The 22,063-nt window shown below is 42.3% G+C and overlaps 1 protein-coding gene across 1 annotated transcript in view; it reads left to right on the plus strand.

The window, feature by feature from the left end:
• The window catches only part of dlgap2a (discs, large homolog-associated protein 2a), a 304,056-nt gene that overhangs the window by 217,159 nt on the left and 64,834 nt on the right, over window positions 1-22,063 (plus strand). The window contains exon 5 of the mRNA XM_084045680.1: window positions 16,274-16,494. Coding sequence (XP_083901806.1) covers window positions 16,274-16,494 — 221 coding nt within the window. The remainder of the gene's footprint in view (window positions 1-16,273; window positions 16,495-22,063) is intronic.

Raw genomic sequence — 22,063 nt, forward strand, 5'->3', positions numbered from 1 at the left:
ACAGGTGAAAAAATGACAACATTTAAAAAAGAGTTATCATAATGAAACTTCCTGAGTTGATTACTTACATGAAGACAATGATTTATCGCATTACAAGTTTTCTGAAATTGTATATTTCAATATGCAAATTAGGCATTTAGTCCATGAGCCAGAGCCCCAAAATTGAGCCAGATATTGAATATTCCCTCGTTAAAAACCTTTGACTCCAACATCTTAACAAAATGAAATAAGTATGTTGAGTCTGGCTTTGTCCAATGTTCCAATGTTGATTCTGTAAAGTTATGCAAATGTGGGCATATTTTCCTAATGCCTAATTTGCATATTTAAATATACAATTTCAGAAAACTTGTAATACGATAAATCATTGTCTTCATGTAAGTAATCAACTCAGGAAGTTTCATTATGATAACTCTTTTTTAAATTTTATAATTTTTTCACCTGTCAGGTACGTATGGGGAAAATAACAAAATGTGTGATAACCATGAAAAAGCTGCTCCTGTGGAAAGGTTATCATATATTTATTTACTCGTATTAACCCTATGAACAATTTAATATAGGTTTGGTTTTGCCCACTCTTTCGATAATCATTGCTCAATTTTGGGGCTCTGGCTCATGGACTAATTACGTCCATATGAAGACACTAGGGGTGTGCCGATATATCGTCCCGCGATATATCGCGATACGTCTTCGCGACGATATGTATCGTTTTGGAAAAAAAAAATATCGTTTTTGAAAAAAAAAAAAAAAAAATTGTGAAAAGAGTGACAACATGTTTTTTTTTCGGGTCAGGTGTCATACTATTTGGATTCAAAACGGCTATTGTAGCTGAAAAGCTACAAGTTTGCATGTGTGAATAATGCAAAAACAGAATTATTTGTTTGCATTTTCTTTTTTTCTCCTCCATATATTTTCATAATAAAAAAAGTGCGTATCGTATCGTATCGAAATCGTATCGAAATCGTATCGAAGTTGTGAGCCAAATATCGTATCGTATCGTTTCGTGAAATTAGTGTATCGGCACACCCCTAGAAGACACAGAACTGTTCTGTGTGGATGGTTTGGTTTCCAGGTCCATCTCTGTAGAAGTTAGTCTCATGTCTCAGAGAATATTACAATCTCTCATTCCGTGCTGGTATTAATCATCACCCTCAACTCTGCCATTTTGGTCTTGATCGATTGGACACTTGCAAGCTTTATGCTCGGGAGTGAGGCTCAACGTGGTTTTGTCTTAAGCTGTTGTATACATTCTTGTATTTATTTTTATTTTGGGCATTTTCATGCTTTATTCAGATACAGTTACAACGAGAGAGAGACAGGAATCAATGAGAGAAAGATGGGGAAAGGACATGCAGCAAAGAGCCTTGAACCTGTGCCGGCTGTGAAGGACTGAGCCTTAACGGCACACGCTCTGCCAAGTGAGCCAGTGGGGCGGGGCGCCCCCCCCCCCCCCCCCTGTTCTTTCTGATCTCCTTCCCCAGAGGCTCTAAAGAGGTGTCAGTGTTATTGCTGTTCTTATACCTCCACTGTCCGTGAAGTATCTCCACTGACCACAAAAAGATGTGAGTATAGGAGATCAGAAGAAGCCCGGTGATCTGGCATAAAGCTGTGTGTCATTTTGTTTCTGTCAGGCACCACAAAAAAGATGAGGCAAAAATCCAACGCAAAAAAAAACCCATAGAGGATGGAGACCACTGTATAATGCAAAAAAAGTAGTTTTAATCCCTTCAAACAGCTTTTTTTCTACTTTGTTGTTGGCAAAAGAACAAACTTGGCTTAAAACATACAGACTAGGCTGCTCAGCGACACGTTTCGAGTGTGATATGCCTTCCTCCGGCAGCGATCAAGGCAGAAGTCCATATTTCAGCGTTTTGTTATAAATAAATGCCCTACTTCGTCATTATATTAATTTTTCGTTTATTTTATTTTTCAAAGTGGAAGTGGAAGTGGTTAAGTAACTAACTGGTTTAACAGTTACTGAAAGGTAACTATTTTGGACATACGAGATTCTGGAACCCAGAACTCTGTTTCACACCTGGAACAGGTGTGCTTGTCCTTGAGAAAGACGACACACTGCTTTATAGAAGAGTATAGGACTGACTATACTCTTATAATATAGTTATAATATATCTAGAGCAGTGGTTCTCAACCTTTTCATATATAAGAATCATATTTGAACGGGGGACCCCCCACCGTGATAAGCACTTAGAATTGTAGGAGTTAAGGCATTATATTTGGTTTGTTCCACAGATAAATATTGTGAAAATAGACGATCTACAAGCTCACAACGCGTTGCTAGGCGTTGTGAGAGCTTATAGATCGTCTTTTTTTTTTTTACATTTTTTTTTTTTTTAAGGTCTTAAAAAAAAAGTATTGTCACTTCATTGTCATCTGGGGACCCCCAAAAATAATGTGGTGGAGAACCATTGTTATAAATTATATCTAGAGAATGGACGGCCCGCCCCCACCCATTCGTTTCAATGGAAGTTGCTCATCACCAGTTAAGCACCAGGAAGTAACACTCTTCTTCCGCGATTGGCTCCAACGTTGCATGGAGCCAATATATTAGAGCAGAGCGCGCTAGTGTTTCAGACTATAGAAGCATGCACAGTAGAAGTATAAATGCGGAAGTCTTGCAATACCAGATTCCATGGCTTCAATAATCCTCTGCGGTTCTGGGGGCTTACTTAACACGCGCACGCATGCACGTACGGTGACATTTACACAAAACAGTAAATCCCTTCACGTACACACACACACACACACACACACACACACACACACACACACGCACACGCACACGCACACACACACACACACACACACACTGCCTTGAAGAAAGCATTGAAGAATACCTCTGAGGAACACTTTGTGTCTATCCGTCCGTCCGTGATTGCAGGTGTGTGTGTGTGTGTGTGTCGGTGCAGGCCTGTCTGAGCGTGCGTGCGTGTCTGAGCGTGCACGCACACGTGTGGATGTGTGCGTGTTTGTGTGCATGCAAGCGTGCGTGCGTACATGCTTGTCAGTATGTACCGTATATGATGTACTGTACATGTGCGTGTGAAAAGAGCGAACCCCAGCATCCCTATTCCGAGGGGGAACCTTCACCCAAAAATTGCAGATCGACTACAAGCGCGTTGTGAGCTTGTAGACCTGCTGTTTTTGTACAGTTGCAACTCCGGTATAGAAGGTTTTTGTGGAGACCCATGGTGTTCTCCTGGAGAGTCCGCTCTCATTCAAGGCACACATTGCAGTGGTCACTCGATCCTGTAGGTTTACACTCTATAACATTCGAAGGATCAGACCCTTCCTCACCCAGGAGTCAGTCCAGCTCCTTATCCAGACATCATTCATATAACAAGACATGACTTAGTCATGTATACCAGCTTGCTGATTTGTCTTGCAGAATCTGGCAACACTGTTAGGCCAGAACGGACACTACGCAGCTCGTATGCAGAGTTGTAAAGTAACTGAGTACATTTACTCAAGTACTTTACTTAAATTTTGTCCTATGTATTACTCTGTGTCAGAGTGATTTGAACCGACGGCAAGCGTGTCTAGTAGGCATAGATGCGAGAGGCGTGTCTAGTACCATAGCTTGGGAGGACGACACCGCCCGTTCAGAGTATGGGAAAGTATCCCCATTGGCTTAAAGGACAGCCAATGATTGAAAATATGTCGCGAATATGTCGAACACATGTCGAACACATGTATGACTAGTAGGTCAGTCTCTTCATAGACCAGCATGCTTTGCAAGCTGATAAAAACTTGACTACTGTAACTCGCTCCTTACTGGCCTCCCGGAATGTGCACTTAAAGGGATAGTTCACCCCAAAAAATATTTGTTTTTCTATCAATTAGTCACCCCATGGAGAATTCATGGATATTCTTTTGTTTTTGTCACATTCCTAAGACTCTTTGTGTCTCCTTCCGGGAATTGCCTTGCCGTTGAATGTGCTATACAAATAAAATTGCCTGCGTGGCCTTGCCATGCCTTACTATTTCTATGCATTTGATGTATTACCCTTTGTTTATCCTGCTTACTGTAAGTCGCTCAAGAGCATCTGCTATATGACTAAAATGTAAATTGTAAATGATATGTGGTTATGGTGAGTGTGAGGAGGCTGTTAGACTGATTGGAGCGACAGTGTGTGCACATGTGACTCCCATGTACTGTACATAGAGTATATATTATATATATTTTTTTTTTTCTTTCTTTTTTAATTGCCCCTGGCTTCCTCTGGAGGCCCTCACTTTGAAGACCTGTGTCCTATAGCATGTAGCACAGATTTACATAAACACAAAGACATGTATGTCAGCAAAAAAATATACAGTACTGTGTGTGTGTGTGTGTGTGTGTGTGTGTGTGTGTGTGTGTGTGTGTGTGTGTGTGTGTGTGTGTGTGTGTGTGTGTGTGTGTGTGTGTGTGTGTGTGTGTGTGTGTGTGTGTGTGTGTGTGTGTGTGTGTGTGTGTGTGTGTGCGTGTGTGTGCGCGCGTGTGTGTGAGAGACAGACCTGTTTCAAAACACACACACAGCACTCTCCATCCAATCATGTGGGAGGAGATGATTGGCTATATAATCAGGTGGGCGGGATTACAATGATTGAGCCTTCAGGAGTCTCTCAACCACCCCAACCCCCCCCCCCCCCCACCTCTACCTCCTCTCCATCACTTCCTCTTTTCTCCTTTCTCTCCTCTCCTCTGTATCTGTCTCACTTTCCTCCTCCCTCTCCTACACTCTCTCGCTTTGTCTTTCTCTCTCTCTCTCTCTCTCTCTGTCTTTCTCTCTCTCTCTCTCTCTCTCTCTCTCTCTCTCTCTCTCTCTCTCTCTCTCTCTCTCTCTCTCTCTCTCTCTCTCTCTCTCTGGCTCACTCCGGCTCTGTGTGTTTCTCTCTCCTTAGTTAATGGCAGTGACTTATGTGTGTTGGTGGTAGACCGCTCTGCAGAGTTAATCAATGAAATGCACTGCGGCCTCTCGGCCCGCCGGCTTTCCTTCAGCGCTGCTGCTGCCTGACACAATCTGGAGGGCTTCTGTTCCTGGCAGGGCACCATTAAGTAAAAGGCAGAAACTCCTACAAGCTCATACCCAAAGCGATGCGGAGCTGAAGTGGTGTGTGGATACTGGCCATTTTTTACACCAGTGTGTTGTTTAGTGTCGGAGCTGAAATGGACCTAGAATGGTGTCAATAGAAATGCCAGATATGGAGGCACCGCCTTTTCTGACGTTCCGCTGTGGAGAAGAGATTTGTATCAGTTTTGCCGGATTTTGTGATAGAAATAAGCAACCAGGTCCGTCTATCTATGAAAGCAAGGCCAATATTTACAAGCGACTTTACAGAAAAACAAGCCCAAAGTCGCTTATAGTAAGCGGACATGGCAACACTGCTTTGTGGTTGGTTGCAGTGTATAGCCTTTGAATCCTTCTACTTTAAATTCACATGAATGTGATTCATGCAGACGAACTCTCCTGTGTCTCGAACGTGCGGATGGAGCCATGTACGTTTGACCGGCGGGATCCCCCAGGGCTCTGTACTTGTTCTGCTCCTTTTTGCCATTTACACATAATCTTTTAGGCGATAATAGTCTATCTAAAAGCTCAACGCTCAACGCATTCTCGCTTGATACCGGCAATGAGCCCCTAGCTGACCTTCTTACTTTCGCCCTCCATTAGACATCTTTGCTGGAAATAGCTGATCTGACTACAACCTTACAACGCGTATAGCGTTGTAAGCTGCTATTTTCTGCGAAGGCTTTCCCCAGAGAGTACGGACGTAAGCTGGGGGGTGTAAAGGCTAGCGTGTACATGTGGTTAACTGCTAACTTCAAAGCTTTGGCCTGGAACAATTCTGTGTTATCTGGACACACACGCACATGTACACGCACACGCACACCCCCCCACACACACACACGGTTTTGTGTTACTATACTTGTGAGGGCATCAACATTTTAGGACAGCATTTTTTTACAAATGCAATTTTTTATACATTTAGCCATTTGTAACCATAAGCCTAGAGCCAATTGCTGATCTACAAGCTCACAACGTGTCGCGCTCCGGCGCGTTGTGAGCTTGTAGATCAGCTATTTTTCGGTGCATGACACTGGCGCGCATCTATAAGTATAAATCATTTTTAACTCTAATTCCAATTCCAATTCCTAAACCGAATCTCTGAATGTCTAATCCTAATTCTAAACCCAACCTCAATATTTTTCTAATTATAAACCTATCTCTAAAAATCTTTTTCAACCATAAAACAGGACCAGGAAAATGGTTCTCACAATGTCTATTTCTAATATTCTACTATACGTGTGAGGACATTTGGTCCTCACAACTATAACACACACACGCGCACACACACACACACACACACACACACACACACACACACACACACACACACACACACACACACACACACACACACACACACACACACACACACACACACACACACACACACGCAGAGGGAGACATGCAGATTGGAGAGTCTATAGCTAGTTTATCAGCGGAATCCAAATGAAAGGGATCTCGGCACAGCTTGAGCCTGTCCTCTGGTGTGGTGTTCATTAATTACACGTCTAAAAATATCAAACCCTCCAAGACTTAATTAACCCGTCGACTCCATTCCGTACACTCTGCACGTGTGTGTCTGAGAGGAGATGAATGGTTCTTATCATCCTGAGTGCATGTGTGTGTGTGTGCATGTGGTTGTGCATGCCATGTGTGTGTCACATCTGATAGTGGATAGTATATACTATATTGATATATAACATATCAATACATTTATAATTAGTTTGTTTTTATAAATGAATGCCCTAAGCTCACAACGTGTTAACTAGAGCTTGTGTTTTGACTAAATAACTGCATTGGATCCGGTGGAACACAGGTTATTTTTCCATTTACTGAAAAGTTACGGTTTTGTTCATACAGGGTTTCTCCCGACAGCCACGATATAGTACATATTATCTTACGCTTTGATAATTCGCCCATTGTCTCCAAACTTTGCAAATATAAGTCATGGGTTGGGACATTTAATAGGCCAGCTTAAAGGGGTAGGTGTGTGTGTGTGTGTGTGTGTGTGTGTGTGTGTGTGTGTGTGTGTGTGTGTGTGTGTGTGTGTGTGTGTGTGTGTGTGTGTGTGTGTGTGTGTGTGTGTGTGTGTGTGTGTGCGTGCGTGCGTGCGTGCGTGTGCACGTGCATGTGTGTAATATTACAATTTATTTGCAGAGGCTTTTTTTTCTAGTCACAATAATTAAATACAGTAAACGGTGGGTTGCAATGCTAGGTTGGAGCAAAGTGGAACTGTCCATGGTGCTGGACCTGTGAGCTCTGTCCATGGTTGTGAACCACATGAACTGTGAACTGTCCTTGGTGCTGAGTAGTGCTGGTCAGGTGAGCTCTGTCCATGGTTCTATCTAAACCAGGGGTCTTCAACGTTTTCAGGCCAAGGACCCCCTAGCTGAGAGAGAGATGAAGCAGGGACCCCTACTCTATATTGTATAAAATTGTGTTTCAGATGAAAGTTTTTTTTTACTTAGTCTGCCCTTTTTTCCCTCTACACCTCAATTCAATTCAATTTTATTAAAGTGTCAAATCACAACAAGTTGTCTCAAGACACTCTACCTGTAGAGAAGTCTCTTTGCCTATAGTCTCTTTGCCAAAAATAGCAGATCTACAAGCTCTCAACGCCTCGCAGCGCGAGGCGTTGAGAGCTTGTAGATCTGCTATTTTCGGCTAATGTTCCCCTCAGAAAACAAATTCTAGGGTTCAAGTGGTTAATGTAAAAAACTAAATCCTCTCACACAAAGATTTGGCGGACCCTTTATAGTAGCTCTGAGGACCCCCTAGGGTTCCCGGACCCCCTGTTGAAGACCCCTGATCTAAACCATACAGCTCCCTTATCCATGGAACAAATCATTGTTTGTGTCTCCTGTTATGACATTAAAAACATTAGTCTTTGTTTCATATCCTCATTTCAACATTTAATGTTGTAGTACAGTATGTACAGTACAGTAGTAAATACAGGGTAGACTGTTTGCACTGTGACACGGACAAGTTGTGACCAATCATCAAGTCCACATTTCAACAACGAACTGTAGACATAGAGAATAGACACATTAGAGATACATGACAGATAACCCTGCATTTAATCATGCCTGTGTTATAAGAATGCTGTATGAATGTGTATGAGTTACTGCCGTCACGTAGGAGATATAGGGTCCCTGCTATAATAGGTTCACATACTTATTCGTCCCTCTGTCAATTACACTCACGAGAACGAGACAATAGAAAAAAAAACATAGGAGACAAAGAAGACTAGAAGACAAGAACTCAGTCACAATGTCAGTCATCATGTATATTGTACATACATGTAGGCAGCGTGTAGTTTTAGTTCTGAAAAGGTTTTAGTTCTGAAAAGCCAAAGTCATTGGAGAATTTGTTGTGAATGCAGAATGGGATTTTATCAAAACAAACTGATTGCAATTATGTGTTTGAATGAATCACTTACAGACAACAAAAGCAGCTCCTTTTAAACAGTGCAGTCAGTTATTCCCCTCCACATCACCATAATACAAACGTTCATGGCACGCTGCTAGTTCTCTTTCCCCTGGAGAAGGCAGTGTAGAGCTGAGGCAAGGTAGATGCCAACAGCTCATCCATTCTCTTGGCCCTGACCTTTGTTGATGGTGATTGGGAAAGCCATAGCCTGACAGAATCTTCACTCTGCTGCCGTCTGGGTGTAAAGGTTCCCAAGTCTGGCAGCTCAGTCCTGGTGATGTGCCGTACCGTTTTAACCACTCTCTGTAAGAGCCTTGGCTTGTGGTCGTGAGTAGTTAGCCTTGCCACCCTGGGGGGTCCCCAGCAAATTGTGTTAATACAGCATCCCAATCATTTTAACCACTTTATCCATTTATACTTTGGCCTTTCAAAAATAGCAGATGTACAAGATCACAACGCGTCACTTCGTGCCGTGTTGAGAGCTTGTGCATCTGCTATTTTAGTTTTTTTGTTTCTATCTTGAAAATATTTGGAAGATTTTGAATCATTATTATTACGTTTTTTTTACACAAATCTTGTCTTCTGGGGGTCCCTGTCACGACACATTTTCAGACGGGGGTCCGCGGCCAAATACATATCAATTTGGCCTTGCCTTGCCATGAATAAGTGTCAAGGACCCTTATTTGTGTGTGTGTGTGTGTGTGTGTGTGTGTGTGTGTGTGTGTGTGTGTGTGTGTGTGTGTGTGTGTGTGCGTGTGCGCGTGCGTGCGTGCGTGCGTGCGTGCGTGCGTGCGTGCACACCAAATAATAATAGGTGTGAGATGACATGACAAAAAGTAACTGTAACTCTTATAGAGACAACACCTTCTGACAACACCTAAGGGTTGGCCATAGCTGAGTGGTTAGTGAGCCTGCCTGGGGAGCCAGACTCCTGGATGTCCCAGGTACGATTCCAGGCCATAACAGTAATGTGTCGATGTGTGTCCCTGAGCAAGACTCTTAACCCCTAATTGCTACCTGAGCGCCACATTTGGCTGCTCACTGCTCCTAGGTGTTATAGGATGGGTGAAATGCAGAGGACAAATTTCACATATATGCAAATATACTGTGACAAATAAATCCCCAAGGCGTGGGGCCTATATTACTTACTTATTAACACCTACTGCCTGGCACATGTAGCTACACACACACACACACACGCGCACGCGCACGCGCACGCACACGCACACGCACACGCACACGCACACACACACACACACACACACACACATATAGCACAAAGCAACATCCCTTCATCCCTACATAATGGTGGGAGGGTGTCGCGCTTTCTTTGCGCACAATTACACAATTACACTTTAGGCATTTAGCATACAAGTGCAGGATTGGAATAAGCAGAGTAAGCATGAACTCTAGTCAACAAACAACAAGGTAAAGAGGCACATAAGTAGCCAATGTAGTGCTTCAAAGTAAATGAGTAAATTAGCATCTATTGGCACGCATGCACGCACGCACGCACGCACGCACGCACGCACGGAGGGAGAGAAATAAAATCTCTATTGAGAGGGGCCAGACCTAATCTGGCAGATTCGTCTGGAACCAGGCTAACTCTGCCACCCTGCCCTGCTGCATGCCTTCCCTTCCTCAACCCATTCTCCACCCTTCTTTCTCGCCTCTGGACACAGGAGGAGTGTTGTGCCCTCAGCAACCACTGAAATCATTGGTTCTTAAACATTTTAATATCAACGTGTAGAAATACTCTGTTACACGTAAAAGTCCGGAATTCAAAATTGACTTGAGTAAAAGTACAAAAGTATTGGTATCAAAATATGCTTAAATTACAAAAGTTGAATGTACTCATCATGCAGAATGTCCCATTTCACACATTTTTAAATGTATACAATGTATAAAAATCGTTTGAAAATAGCCGATCTACAAGCTCACAATGCGTCACGATACGACGCATTGTGAGCTTGGCTATTTTCAAATGGCCAAAATGTATAGAGTTGAAGTGGTTAATGTATGTTTTGTAATAATTTTTTTTTTTTTAAAGGAACTAGTAACTAAAGTTTTCAAATAATTGTAGTCGAGTCGAGTAAAAGTACAATATTTGCCACTGAGATGTAGTGGAGTAGAAGTAAAAGTATTGAAAATTGGAAATACTCCAGTAAAGTACAAAAATTTTACTTAAGTACAGTACTTTCCACCACGGGTCAACCGACGCGCCAACCGACACATTGTGCGATGAAAATGAATGTGTTACGGAGTACCTTGGCCGACGGTGTCGCGTACCTGGATCAGAATCATGACGATTGGAACATGATGTGAAACACTTCACAGGATTGATTGTTTTTCATAAATTTGACAAGTGAATAGTCTCACTATAATTTAGATAGATTCACCACACTTGGCTTGATAACTGGGTCAAAGCTTGAGATGATCATGGTTTCCCTTATTTATAATGGAACCGTATTTAATATTTTTCAATATGTGACATTTTCCATCAAATATCTTATTATTACTGTCCCAGCGATGGCTCAGCTGTGGCATGTGGATGATGGCTACGGTATCCGCTAATGCGTGATGTTCTGACATTTCTGAACATTTATCTACTGACATACGGTCTGTCGCCGCCAATCATTGTGGTATAAATCAATTTAAAATACAGCCCAGTCACTGCCAACCATTATCTCCTGAGTTCAATGCAAAAACAATTACCTAGACTAGAAGAGTCTAAGGCACTGTCCACACTAATGTGGATATTTTGAAAACAATTATGTTCCTCGATATTGTTTTATATTAAGGTTGTGTGAACAGATTTTTTTCTTTTTCTTTTTTGAAATGGAAGGCGAAAATATCCGTCTAGAATAATATCCATATACGCGTAGTTAAGGCGTGCGTGTGTCTGTGTCTGTGTCTGTGGGTGTGTGTGTGTGTGTGTGTGTGTGTGTGTGTGTGTGTGTGTGCGTGCGTGTGTTTGTGCAGAGCTAATCTTGCAAACCGCTGGAGCGATCAGCACCAAATTCATTGTACATGACTAATTCTTTCACACATTTGTTCAAAAAAGTAACACTGTTTGAAAATGTAAAGCAATCACAATACATGTTTGTGCTACAACACCAAGAAATGAAGTGGATTATATGGTCCGCGATGTTTGTTTTGAAGCAGAACAGAACAGAAAAGAGGTATAGGAGGTTTGTCAATGCATTTAACACATTTCTACTTTTACTCATATTAGTGAGCCATGTGGCCCATCGGTCAGGAGCCTGTTTCCTTAGTGTGAGGCAGCTTGATGTCGTCTATGTCGGGTGAAAGTCCAAAACTGTTCCTTTTCAGTCCTTTTCAGGATTCAAATTTTAAAAAAAAAGCAAACGTTGCAGATCTACAAGCTCAAAACGCGTCGCTTCACACCACGTTTTGAGCTTACGGATCTGCTACTTTTTATGCTTTTGTGTGTAGTATGATCAAATAGGGCCTTCATTCACAAAAAAACACCAAAAGTTAGTGTATGGAGAGGAGAGGTTTCTGCCTGACAGTAACAATACGAGAGGTTTCTGCCTGACAGTAACAATACAAGTACACCCACCTGGACATGATGCTGTCCCAGGGACTTACCCCCAAACCGTGATGCCGAGTGCGAAGCAGGGAGGCATTATGTACCATTATTATAGTCTTATGGTGTGACTTGCCTGGGTATTGAACCGCTTCCTCCAAGATGAACAATAGCCCCTAAATTGCTTATAAATTGTTCCAGGGTGTTTGTGCCCAGCACAGAACTGTGGGTTTTTAAATCCGTACTGATGAGAACCCCGCTGTGATGCTGCCTTAATTCCAAAATTGTTTCGCTACTAGCTAACGTTAACTTCTGCTGCAGGCTGACTGTCTGATCTTGAGTGCTGTCTTTTTTCTTTGGCAGGCAATCATTTTCTTTCTCCAATTTATAATTGGAGTAAAATGACTGATGTTCAGTAATTCCAACACGCAGGCTACAGCAGATAAAACAAGCTACGCAAATTCCTTCCTGTAACTCTGCAAGAATAGTGTTTTGTTCAACAGCAACAAGAATCTTCCTCATAGATTTGAAGTCTGAGTAAGAGCCTTGTTGCTCGAAATGTCAATATTCGCACAGATTAAAAATCATTTTAACCCATTCAATCCAGGAACGCATCACTGTCATTTTAGATGTCTTTGGCTATTCAAAAATAGCAGATATACAAGCTCATAGCTCATAAGCTTGTAGATCATTTGTAAAATATTTTGTGCTAGGGACCCCCAGAAACAAAGATTTGAGTTACAAATGTTCGCTTTAAAAATATATATATTCAAAGATTTGCACAAATGTTTTATTGATCAATCAGCCCAATTGTGTTCCACCTTGGATCAATGGAGCTAACTTAGTATACTTTAAGTTCTTATTTATTGGTATCACAGGAAGTCTTGGCTTAAGCCAATGTATACATAGATGAAAGCTAGGAGTTTGGCGAGCCGGTTCTGCAGGCCAGGGATATTAAAGTGACAGATAGATAGAGCATGGGTGCACTGCCACCACCTCGACCTCTGCATAGGATTTAATGATCAATGACAATGTCATCCTTTATGGGTTCACATCAGAGCCCATAAAGATGCATGTCTACATACTGTATATTACACACTGTACGTATATCTGCTGACAGCCAGCATGCAGCCCAAGGCACCGCAACACAGCAAATCACACATGACAAAAAGAATGGGGGGGGTGGGGGGGGGTGAGAAAAGAGAGAAAGAAAGGAGTGCTTTCAGGTAGAGAGAGCCCCGAGCATGTGCAACACACACACACACGCACACACGCACTAAGCCCCAGGCTACTGTAGGGATGTATCTCAGAATATCACACACGTGTGTGTGTGTGTGTGTGTGTGTGTGTGTGTGTGTGTGTGTGTGTGTGTGTGTGTGTGTGTGTGTGTGTGTGTGTGTGTGTGTGTGTGTGTGTGTGTGTGTGTGTGTGTGTGTGTGTGTGTGTGTGTGCGTTTGCGTGCATGGCGTGCGTGTGTGTTTATTTCTGGAACGTTAATACTGACTCAGCTGTTGCTGCAATAGTCACGGTAATTGAACTCTGTTGTACTGTTTAACTAAAGCAAGATGAGAGAGAGCGAGAGGGGGGGGCAGAGAGAGAGGGCGGGGAGACAGAGAGAGAGAGAGAGAGAGAGAGAGAGAGAGAGAGAGGACAGGAGAGAGAGAGGGGGGGTTGTGTGTAATGAGGTTGTGATATTGAAATGAGTCTATGAACTGTTGTACAAGAGAGGATGAAGTTTTATCCAGTTCACTTTAATTGGTTACACATCCCATCTCCATCAAATCATAGATTTTTCTATTAGCAATAGCGGCACTTATACTTAGCATTCATAATTGTACATGCTCTACACATAATGCGAACATAAAAGAATAATGGTACCAAGATCATAATTCTTGATGAAATGAGATGCACTGTGGGTAATCTGTGTGCGAATGCTCTACCTGCATACTATCTGTGTGATGGAAACGAATGTGTTGTTTTCCATTTTGGTGATGAAGACAAATGTGTTGTTTTTTACTGAAGATGTACGGTATATGTTGTCTCTGTCGGTTGGAAACATCATATATGTCCAAAACTGTTACTTTTCAGGATTCAAATTGCAAAATTAGCAGATCTACAAGCAACAAAAAAAAATGAATATTAGAATATGGAGAAAAGAGGTTTCTGCTCGACAGCAACAATATCATTGCTGTTGGGTGGAACACCTTTGTATGTGTCTGAAAGCATCACTTTTCAGGAAATGTAATAAAGGACCTGAGAAACAGCCGATCTACAAGTGACGCATTGTGAGCTTGTATAGATGGACAATTTTCGCAGCTTTTGTGTGATACTGTTGTAAAACAAAGTAGGGCATACATTTAAGAAATATATAACCATTATGTTATACTTTGGCTATTAAAAAATAGCAGATCTACAAGCTCATAGTGAGCACCGAGTGCTTGAACATTTGTGCAAAGCTTTACATATATTTTTGAAACAAAATGTCCAACTCAAATCTTTGCTTCTGGAGGTCCCTGGAACAAAATATTTAACAAATGTTGAAAAATATATATATATACAAACATTTGCACAATTTTTCAAAAATAGCAGATCTACAAGCTCACAGCAAACATGAAGCAACCTGTTAGAGAGCTACCATGAGGGCAATTAGAAAACAAAATCCTTGGCCTACTAGGAGTGTGCATGCAAAGTTTCACAGCAATCAGACAATTTATGGCATTTGGGGCAAAACTGAATTTAAAACATTAAAAATCTAGTATTATATCAAACAATACTTTGTTGACCAGAGTCTCCCTGGCTCTATAGTAGCTCCGCTAGTATTTTACTCTACAGCAAATATTTTTTGCAAAAGAATAGCAGATCTACAAGCTCACAGCTGTAGATCTGCTATTTTCACTGAATGCACGATTGTGCGCCACAGAATAGGGACGTTATAGCCAGCAGGAGAAAATGGGGTACATAAAAGTACTTGACTTGTTCTTGAGGTCAGATGCAGTGAAAATAGATCTGCCATGGTCCTACTCTATCTGCCTCAGATGTTATGCCTCTATCTGCTAATAAATGGGACTGACAGTCTAGCTTGGCTTTATAACCATGCCTGAGTCAAGATCCTTCAAAAAACAAAACTTCCAATGATGTATGGAGGCATTCACTGACTCCATCAGAACAGTCTGTCCTGATCTGATGAAGGCCGACGAGAAACATTTGCATGTTTTGTTTGATGTTAAGGTGCAACAGTTTGAATAAAACTATAAAACGACTATAAAAAGAGTTGATTTTTGGTGGAAAATAATTTAAATATTGATAATAGCAGATCTATAAGCTCCCAACGCGTCACATTGCAATGCATTGTGGGTTAGGGTTAGCTTGTAGATGTGCTATTTTTGCTATTTTTATGAGACAGTGTTGGTGCGATAAAGTATACAATCTGGCTTAATAGGCCTTAAATGGCTCAGACTAATTGATTTATAAAAAATCTAATACAATCTTTTTTGCATTGATTGTACAAAAAAAAGATCAAAAGCTAGTTTGATGTCCAAAATAAATTGATGAAACTGAGGCCCTGTCCCATTTCCCCCAGTCATTATTCATTTCTCGTGTCACAGTGCATGAGAGCCACCAAACATGTCTGGATTTTTGAAGTATGTTTGAAGTATGTTTTTTGGGTTAAGTGCATTTGTGCAAATCTATGAATACATTATTTTTGAACAACATTTTTAACTTCAAATCTTTGCTTCTGGGGGTCCCTGGAACAAAATATTTTACAAATGTTTGCTTAAAAAAATATATATTCAAAGATTTGCACATATCATCAAGATTTTTCAAAAAATATTTAAAAAAATCACACCCTGTGTGAAGGTAGCGGCGCCTTTGATACATTTTGTCATCGATATGTGTTTATAATGTGTTTATAGCCATGTGTCACGTGAAGCTTGACCAATCACTTTGTTGACGGGTCTGACCAATCAGAGCGTTGACGGGTCTGACCAATCAGAGCGTTGACGGGTCTGACCAATCAGAGCGTTGACGGGTCTGACCAATCAGAGCGTTGACGGGTCTGACCAATCAGAGCGTTGACGGTGAACACGGACAAAGTCAGGTATAGAGCAGGATCCGCTCTAAAAAAAGCCACAGACCTATAAACACCTAGAGATATAATAAGAGTATACATTCTATTAACCAGTCCATTCATGTCCCCCCCCCCCAAAAAAAATGGCCCATCACACAGGTGCCCCAGCAGGACGAGTGGGGGGGTTACCCGGGGGGAGGGAAGGACGACGAGATCCCCTGTCGGCGGATGAGGAGCAGCAGCTACGTCAAAGCCATGGGCGACGAGGAGAGTGGCGAGTCCGACTCCAGCCCCAAGACATCGCCGCAGAAGTCCGTCCGACCGGACGCCATGATGATGAAGGCTGTCATCAGACCCAGAGACCTCCTGGACTCCCAGAGGTACGCAAGACACGCACACGCACGCACGCACGCACGCACGCACGCACGCACGCACGCACGCACGCACGCACACGCGCATGCACGCACACGCACGTACGCTCAGAGCTTGAAAAAAAAAAACAATTGCACCATGCAGCAGATAAAACCAGTCCTTTTGGATACATTTCCCTTTCTCCATCTTGTTCATTAATTTGTGTTTTGTCAATGTTTTTCCCTTGTTTTTTTCCTAGGTGTTCTGTTTTAATGCTTTGTCTTGATTGCTTATAGCACTTGTGCAGGGTACAGCTCAGAAAACGGTGCCCTCTGTATATAGATAAAATCACTAATTAACTAATAGTAATTAACTACCAGTAATGTAGTTGTTTTTTTATTTGTATTTCTCACAGCATCCGTATTGTGCGTGCGTGCGTGCGTGCGTGCATTGCTCAGGGTTCTTTACCTCGATAATATCCACATGCTGTCACTAACTTTCACCAGTAGCTTCTGTTCTCGCTGTGGGAACACGATTATGAGATGAAGATGAAAACATTGTGAATTCTACACAAAATGAAGGCCTGTGTGATGGCAAAAAAAGAAAAGAAAATAAAAATCGTCCGCTGCAATTGGATAGTAAGTAGTAGCCTGACACTCAGATTTTCAATCGAGAAAACCCCACATTTCTACAGTGTCACCATGGACCCTTAATGGGAGGCTGGCGATTCAGGGGCTGGAGCCAGGCTAGGCTAGTAGCGTGGATCCCATAAGCCGGACAGACAGCTTGGTTTCCCGATTGGTTTCGTTCTGTTTCACATAGCCTTTGAATTTTGGGCAGCAGTTACACTTATTCCCTGTGTCATGTACAAACTGTGATGACAGGGAGCAGTGTCACAGTTGTGTATTTGCTTGGACGCAACGGAAAAGCCTTTATTATCAAGTAACTGGCAATTCTGATACAGTATATCTACTGGTTGCAAATACCATCACATAACAGAGCTGGAGAGCAAAAAATGAAGGGGGGGAAAAAAAGGAAAAGGAAGAAGACAAGGTGGGGTCAAATAATGGTGTGGCTTCCCTGTGGATCAATGACATCATGTTGACGATGACGTCATATTGATGATGTCAGTCTTGCCCAAATATGGTGGGACAACAGTAGCCTGGCATGGCCAAACTAATATCACTGCGTAGATATTAGTCTGGAATCTCTGTGGAACCATATGAAAAATGCCTCTGGTGATAAAACCGCCCCATATTTGCATACTGGGCTCTGATTGGTCCCTCACAACTTTGGAGGGAGAGAAATCAAATCTCTATTGAGAGGGGCCAGACCTAATCTGCCATGGGCAATTATGTTTTGCAATGGCAGATTCGTCTGGAACCTGGCTAGGACAATAGAACGTTGGATCTGAGATGATCAATTCACAATCTGTGATATTATGGCAGTGGTTCTCAACGTGGGGTCCCCAGCTAAATGACTGATAGTTAGGAAGTGGAACCATATGGACACTTACGAGAGTGTAACTCCGAGAGTGTACAAATGGAACCAAATGGACCTGTGAGGGTTTGATTTAGGCAAATTCTGATTTAATTTAACACAGTTGTACAGTGTAGATTGGGGTCCCAGAGATTAAAATATTCTTGGGCTTTTTTCTCTTTTTCATTTTCTGTTGCTGTTTGTAGTCATGGCTGCCAGTTCCCACCTGATGTTATATGGGAGTCCAGACATCCCCAGTCTGTACTGAATAACCGCTATCTTGCATAAAGTCTTCAGACTAGGACGTAAGTCTAAGATGTACAGGCAATAGGCATTGAGGTTGCGTTTGCCATATCGTCCGAGGAGGATGATTTGATCTCCCACCATGCACATCCTAGACACCCAACATCCAGTTGGGTAATTTCCCTTGGGCACAACCTTCCTCCAGGAGGAGGTCTCTGGATTGAACTTCCACAGGTCATTGAAGCTTTGGTGGCAGGTTACGTTGGTGCCCAATATGTACAGCTCTCCTTTGTAGGTAAAAGCTGAAGTGCAGCAGCGACTTTCCGGAAAACGCTGTGCAGACGTTGTGCTCAGCCAACTCTCTGTGTCAAACACTCTGATGTGTGTCTCTGCCTGTTCGCCACCAACTAGAAACATCTTTGTCCCGATGATGGTGGCAGAGTGCCTTGCGGATTCCGGAGTGCCTCTGGTTTTAATCAAAGACCAGACCATTGTAGCGGTGGCTAACTTGTAGATGTCATTTGTGTATCTAGTCAGCCAGTCGTATCCTCCATAGATATACATGACCTTCCCCAAGACACAGGCTGAGTGGAAAGACCTCGCCTGAGGAACAGTCCCAGCAATGGTGGGCTTAGACCATCTATGGGTGTCGACGTCAAAAGCATAAAGCGTGTTGGAGCGTAGCAGACCACCAATGCGGCCCCCCCATACAGTATGTAGATGGTGTCTTCTATCAGCACAGCTGTGTGGCCGTAGCGCATGGAGGGAACGTCAGGGAGAGATTCTCTTCCAGTAGTCTGTACTGGGGGCAACTGCAACCAGCGCAAAGACACAGTGTTGAAAACATGCACATGAATTTGATCGATGATTTGAAAGATGATTTTGTTGTACGTGTGGGTCTCCTCACAGGGGTAAGCTCCAAAGCAGTACACCCTATGCCTGAATGCTACAGCAGCATGATAGGCTGTGTCTGGTCCTCCTCTCCTCTGACAGACTGCTCCGCAGAACATTCTTACACCGTTTATCCAACTGAATACTTCAAACCTTTCTCGCTAAAATAATACAGTGCTATTGTGCGCATTAGCACTTATATTGTTCCAGTGGCCCAAACGTCACACTTGTTTAGCCAATCCATGAAGCCGACACATGTTGGTCTCCCCAATATTTGATCCCCATAGCAACCAAGCCAGTGCCAACACATTTTCAAGGGAAGATGCTAGAATCACATCAATTTGTTGCTAAATTGTTACTAATTGATATTTTAATAATTATTAACTCATCAAGGTCGAAAGCAAGAGAGGACACCCAAGGGACACACAGGGGCGAAAACATAATCTCTAATCTCTTTTCTTTTGCCCCTTGGTGTCTGTATGTGTGTGTGTTTGTCTGTCCAGGGCTGATCTCACAAACTGCTTGACCAGTCAACCAGTTTATTGTGCCAGTAGGTCAAGGAAGTACCTCCACAAATTGTTTATGCATATTGTGTACAAGCTTGCCCGGCAGTGCCGGGGTTATTGCATGGGTGAAATAGGTGTGCTTAGGTTTCGGTACTCATATATAGATATAATACGCTCTCCCGCAGCATGTCCATATTTGAGCATAATCCGGCTGCCTGCCCGTCTGACACGACTTTAACGTCACAGTAGTAAATAGGTTTTTATTTCACTTAAAACTGGTCAGCCATGGCCTTGGCCGCAGCGTGGCGGTCCAGGCACCCTAGGCTGCAATGCCAGCCTGACAGTGTGTCGCGGGTTCGAGTCCCGATCCCGACGACCTTTGCTGCGTGTCACTCCCCATTTCCTGTCAGTCTAATGTCCTATAAATAAAGGCATAAAAAGACCCCCAAAAAATCTTTAAATAAAATAATAAAAAACTGGCCAGCCACAAGACCACAAGACCCGTCATGATTTGGCAAATTATTAGCTACCAACTAAAGGAATTGCATAACTTGTAACATTAGGCCCTTAATATCCTTAATGTCATTTTGCTAAAACTTGGTATGATTAACACTGTTTTAATCATGCCAAGTCTAATATTGCATATTAAAGGAACTGAGTCGAGCATAGGCTACAGGTAATGTGGCAGTTATATCTGTAAATAGCAGGTGGGCTGGGCTCACAGATCAACACATTGGCCACATACAACACTATACTACTGTCGCCAGTACTGTCACCAGTATGGCTAATACAGTGCAAATACATCATCCTATAAACATATGAACCCTGAATAAAAACGGTACTCCATCTGCAAAGTAGCCTACTTATGCCAATAAAACAATTAAACTAGCAGACAAAGCAAGCAAAACAAACAATTTAACAAATAACGTAAGTATCACAGCTTGCTTATGTTTAATATCCTTCACGCACATGTCAGGGTGATAGACAGTCCTTGTTATTTTAGTTTGATTGATTTTCAGATGAAGAACTATACTTGTTAACTCCGGCAGGGCAGAGCAGAGATCAGAGAGAGAGAGAGAGACAGAGAGAGAGCTACATCCATGACATCAGGCTTTGATTTCGTACACCATATATTTAAGGTAATGCAACTTGTATGCAAATAACAAATCCGAATGAGAACTCAATAAGTACCTAGATTAATAAATGTATCAATAGAAACATCTTTTAGTTTTTATTAATCAATAGATAAGAACTGGGATGCCCCCTCCCCCCCTGTTAACACGTAACATTAGAAAATGCCAAATCCATAATATTAAGCTGCCTTAAGACACCGTCCAGCAACAGGTCCTGTTACCATTAGAATTGACTAAATGCAAGAGATGTAACAAGCTAGATGGACACCATACAGTTGCTTCAGTAATAACCAAGTTATTATTGAATCAGATATACAGTAGCTGTTTTATATACCTCACTTTTTTATGTTAATGTCTTAGAGGACAATTAAACAGACACGAGACGACACCATAAACATGTTGACATGACCTGTACAACAAGTTACTATAAGTCAACTCTGGAAAAAATACTCTTTCATCATCTATTCCATATTTCATCTATTCCATAAATGTCATTTAGGGTTTTATTCTTCAGCGATTAATTTAATTATTACGGTACATCAAACTCAAAAGCCACAGTGCTTGTGTTTGACAGACCCTTCCTCAACCGAAGTCATTGTTGAGCGGACGCCATTGTGGGCTGGCACTTTAAGTCTTCCTCAAAGGGGCCTGTTCTCCATTGTTCCCTACCCAATGTGAAAACAGTAATTATTACAGTGGAGGATTCAGAAACCCATTTTATTAATATGTTTTTAAATATCCCCAGACCTGCGTTCTGTCAAAACCCAATGTGTGTGCCCGTATTCTGCTGTGTCAATCTTTCAGCAGACATTTACCAAGTAGGACTGGAGCTCAGTGTGAAGGTCTATTATGTGCCTTTGGCTCTAATACAGAAGAGACCCGGTTGAACATTGTGAAAACCTTTTTTTTTGATAGACAGAGTGAATGTTCCCATACTTTCAGTTGTTTTTGATTGAAAAAAAAGTAATAGAAAAATCCTCCCAGCACGGTGTCATATTGTACGTTCCTTCTGGAAATGAATTTGCTTCAACAAGTGTGTGGCCTTTATGCCTGGACATGTTGAGGGTGACAAAAGGCATGAAGTGGCAGATTTAGAGATTCTGTATGAGGGGCAGGATTCAGTGGAACAAAAGGACCAGCCGCATGCAGCGGGGCACCAGCATGCAGAAAGTTGTGTGGGGTTGGCGAAAGGGCCTTTCTGTGTGGAGTTTGCATGTTCTCCCCGTGTCCCCTAGGGTAGATACCCTCACAAAAGAACATGCAGTAATCCTGGTCTCTACACTGCCTCCCCCTGGTCAGCCGGGGCGCCTGATGGAGGGGAAAGGAACTGGTTGGAATAACGTGTT

Source organism: Gymnoscopelus microlampas (genome assembly GCF_963454915.1).
Source record: "Gymnoscopelus microlampas genome assembly, chromosome: 20".
In the NCBI taxonomy this organism is placed as follows: domain Eukaryota; kingdom Metazoa; phylum Chordata; class Actinopteri; order Myctophiformes; family Myctophidae; genus Gymnoscopelus; species Gymnoscopelus microlampas.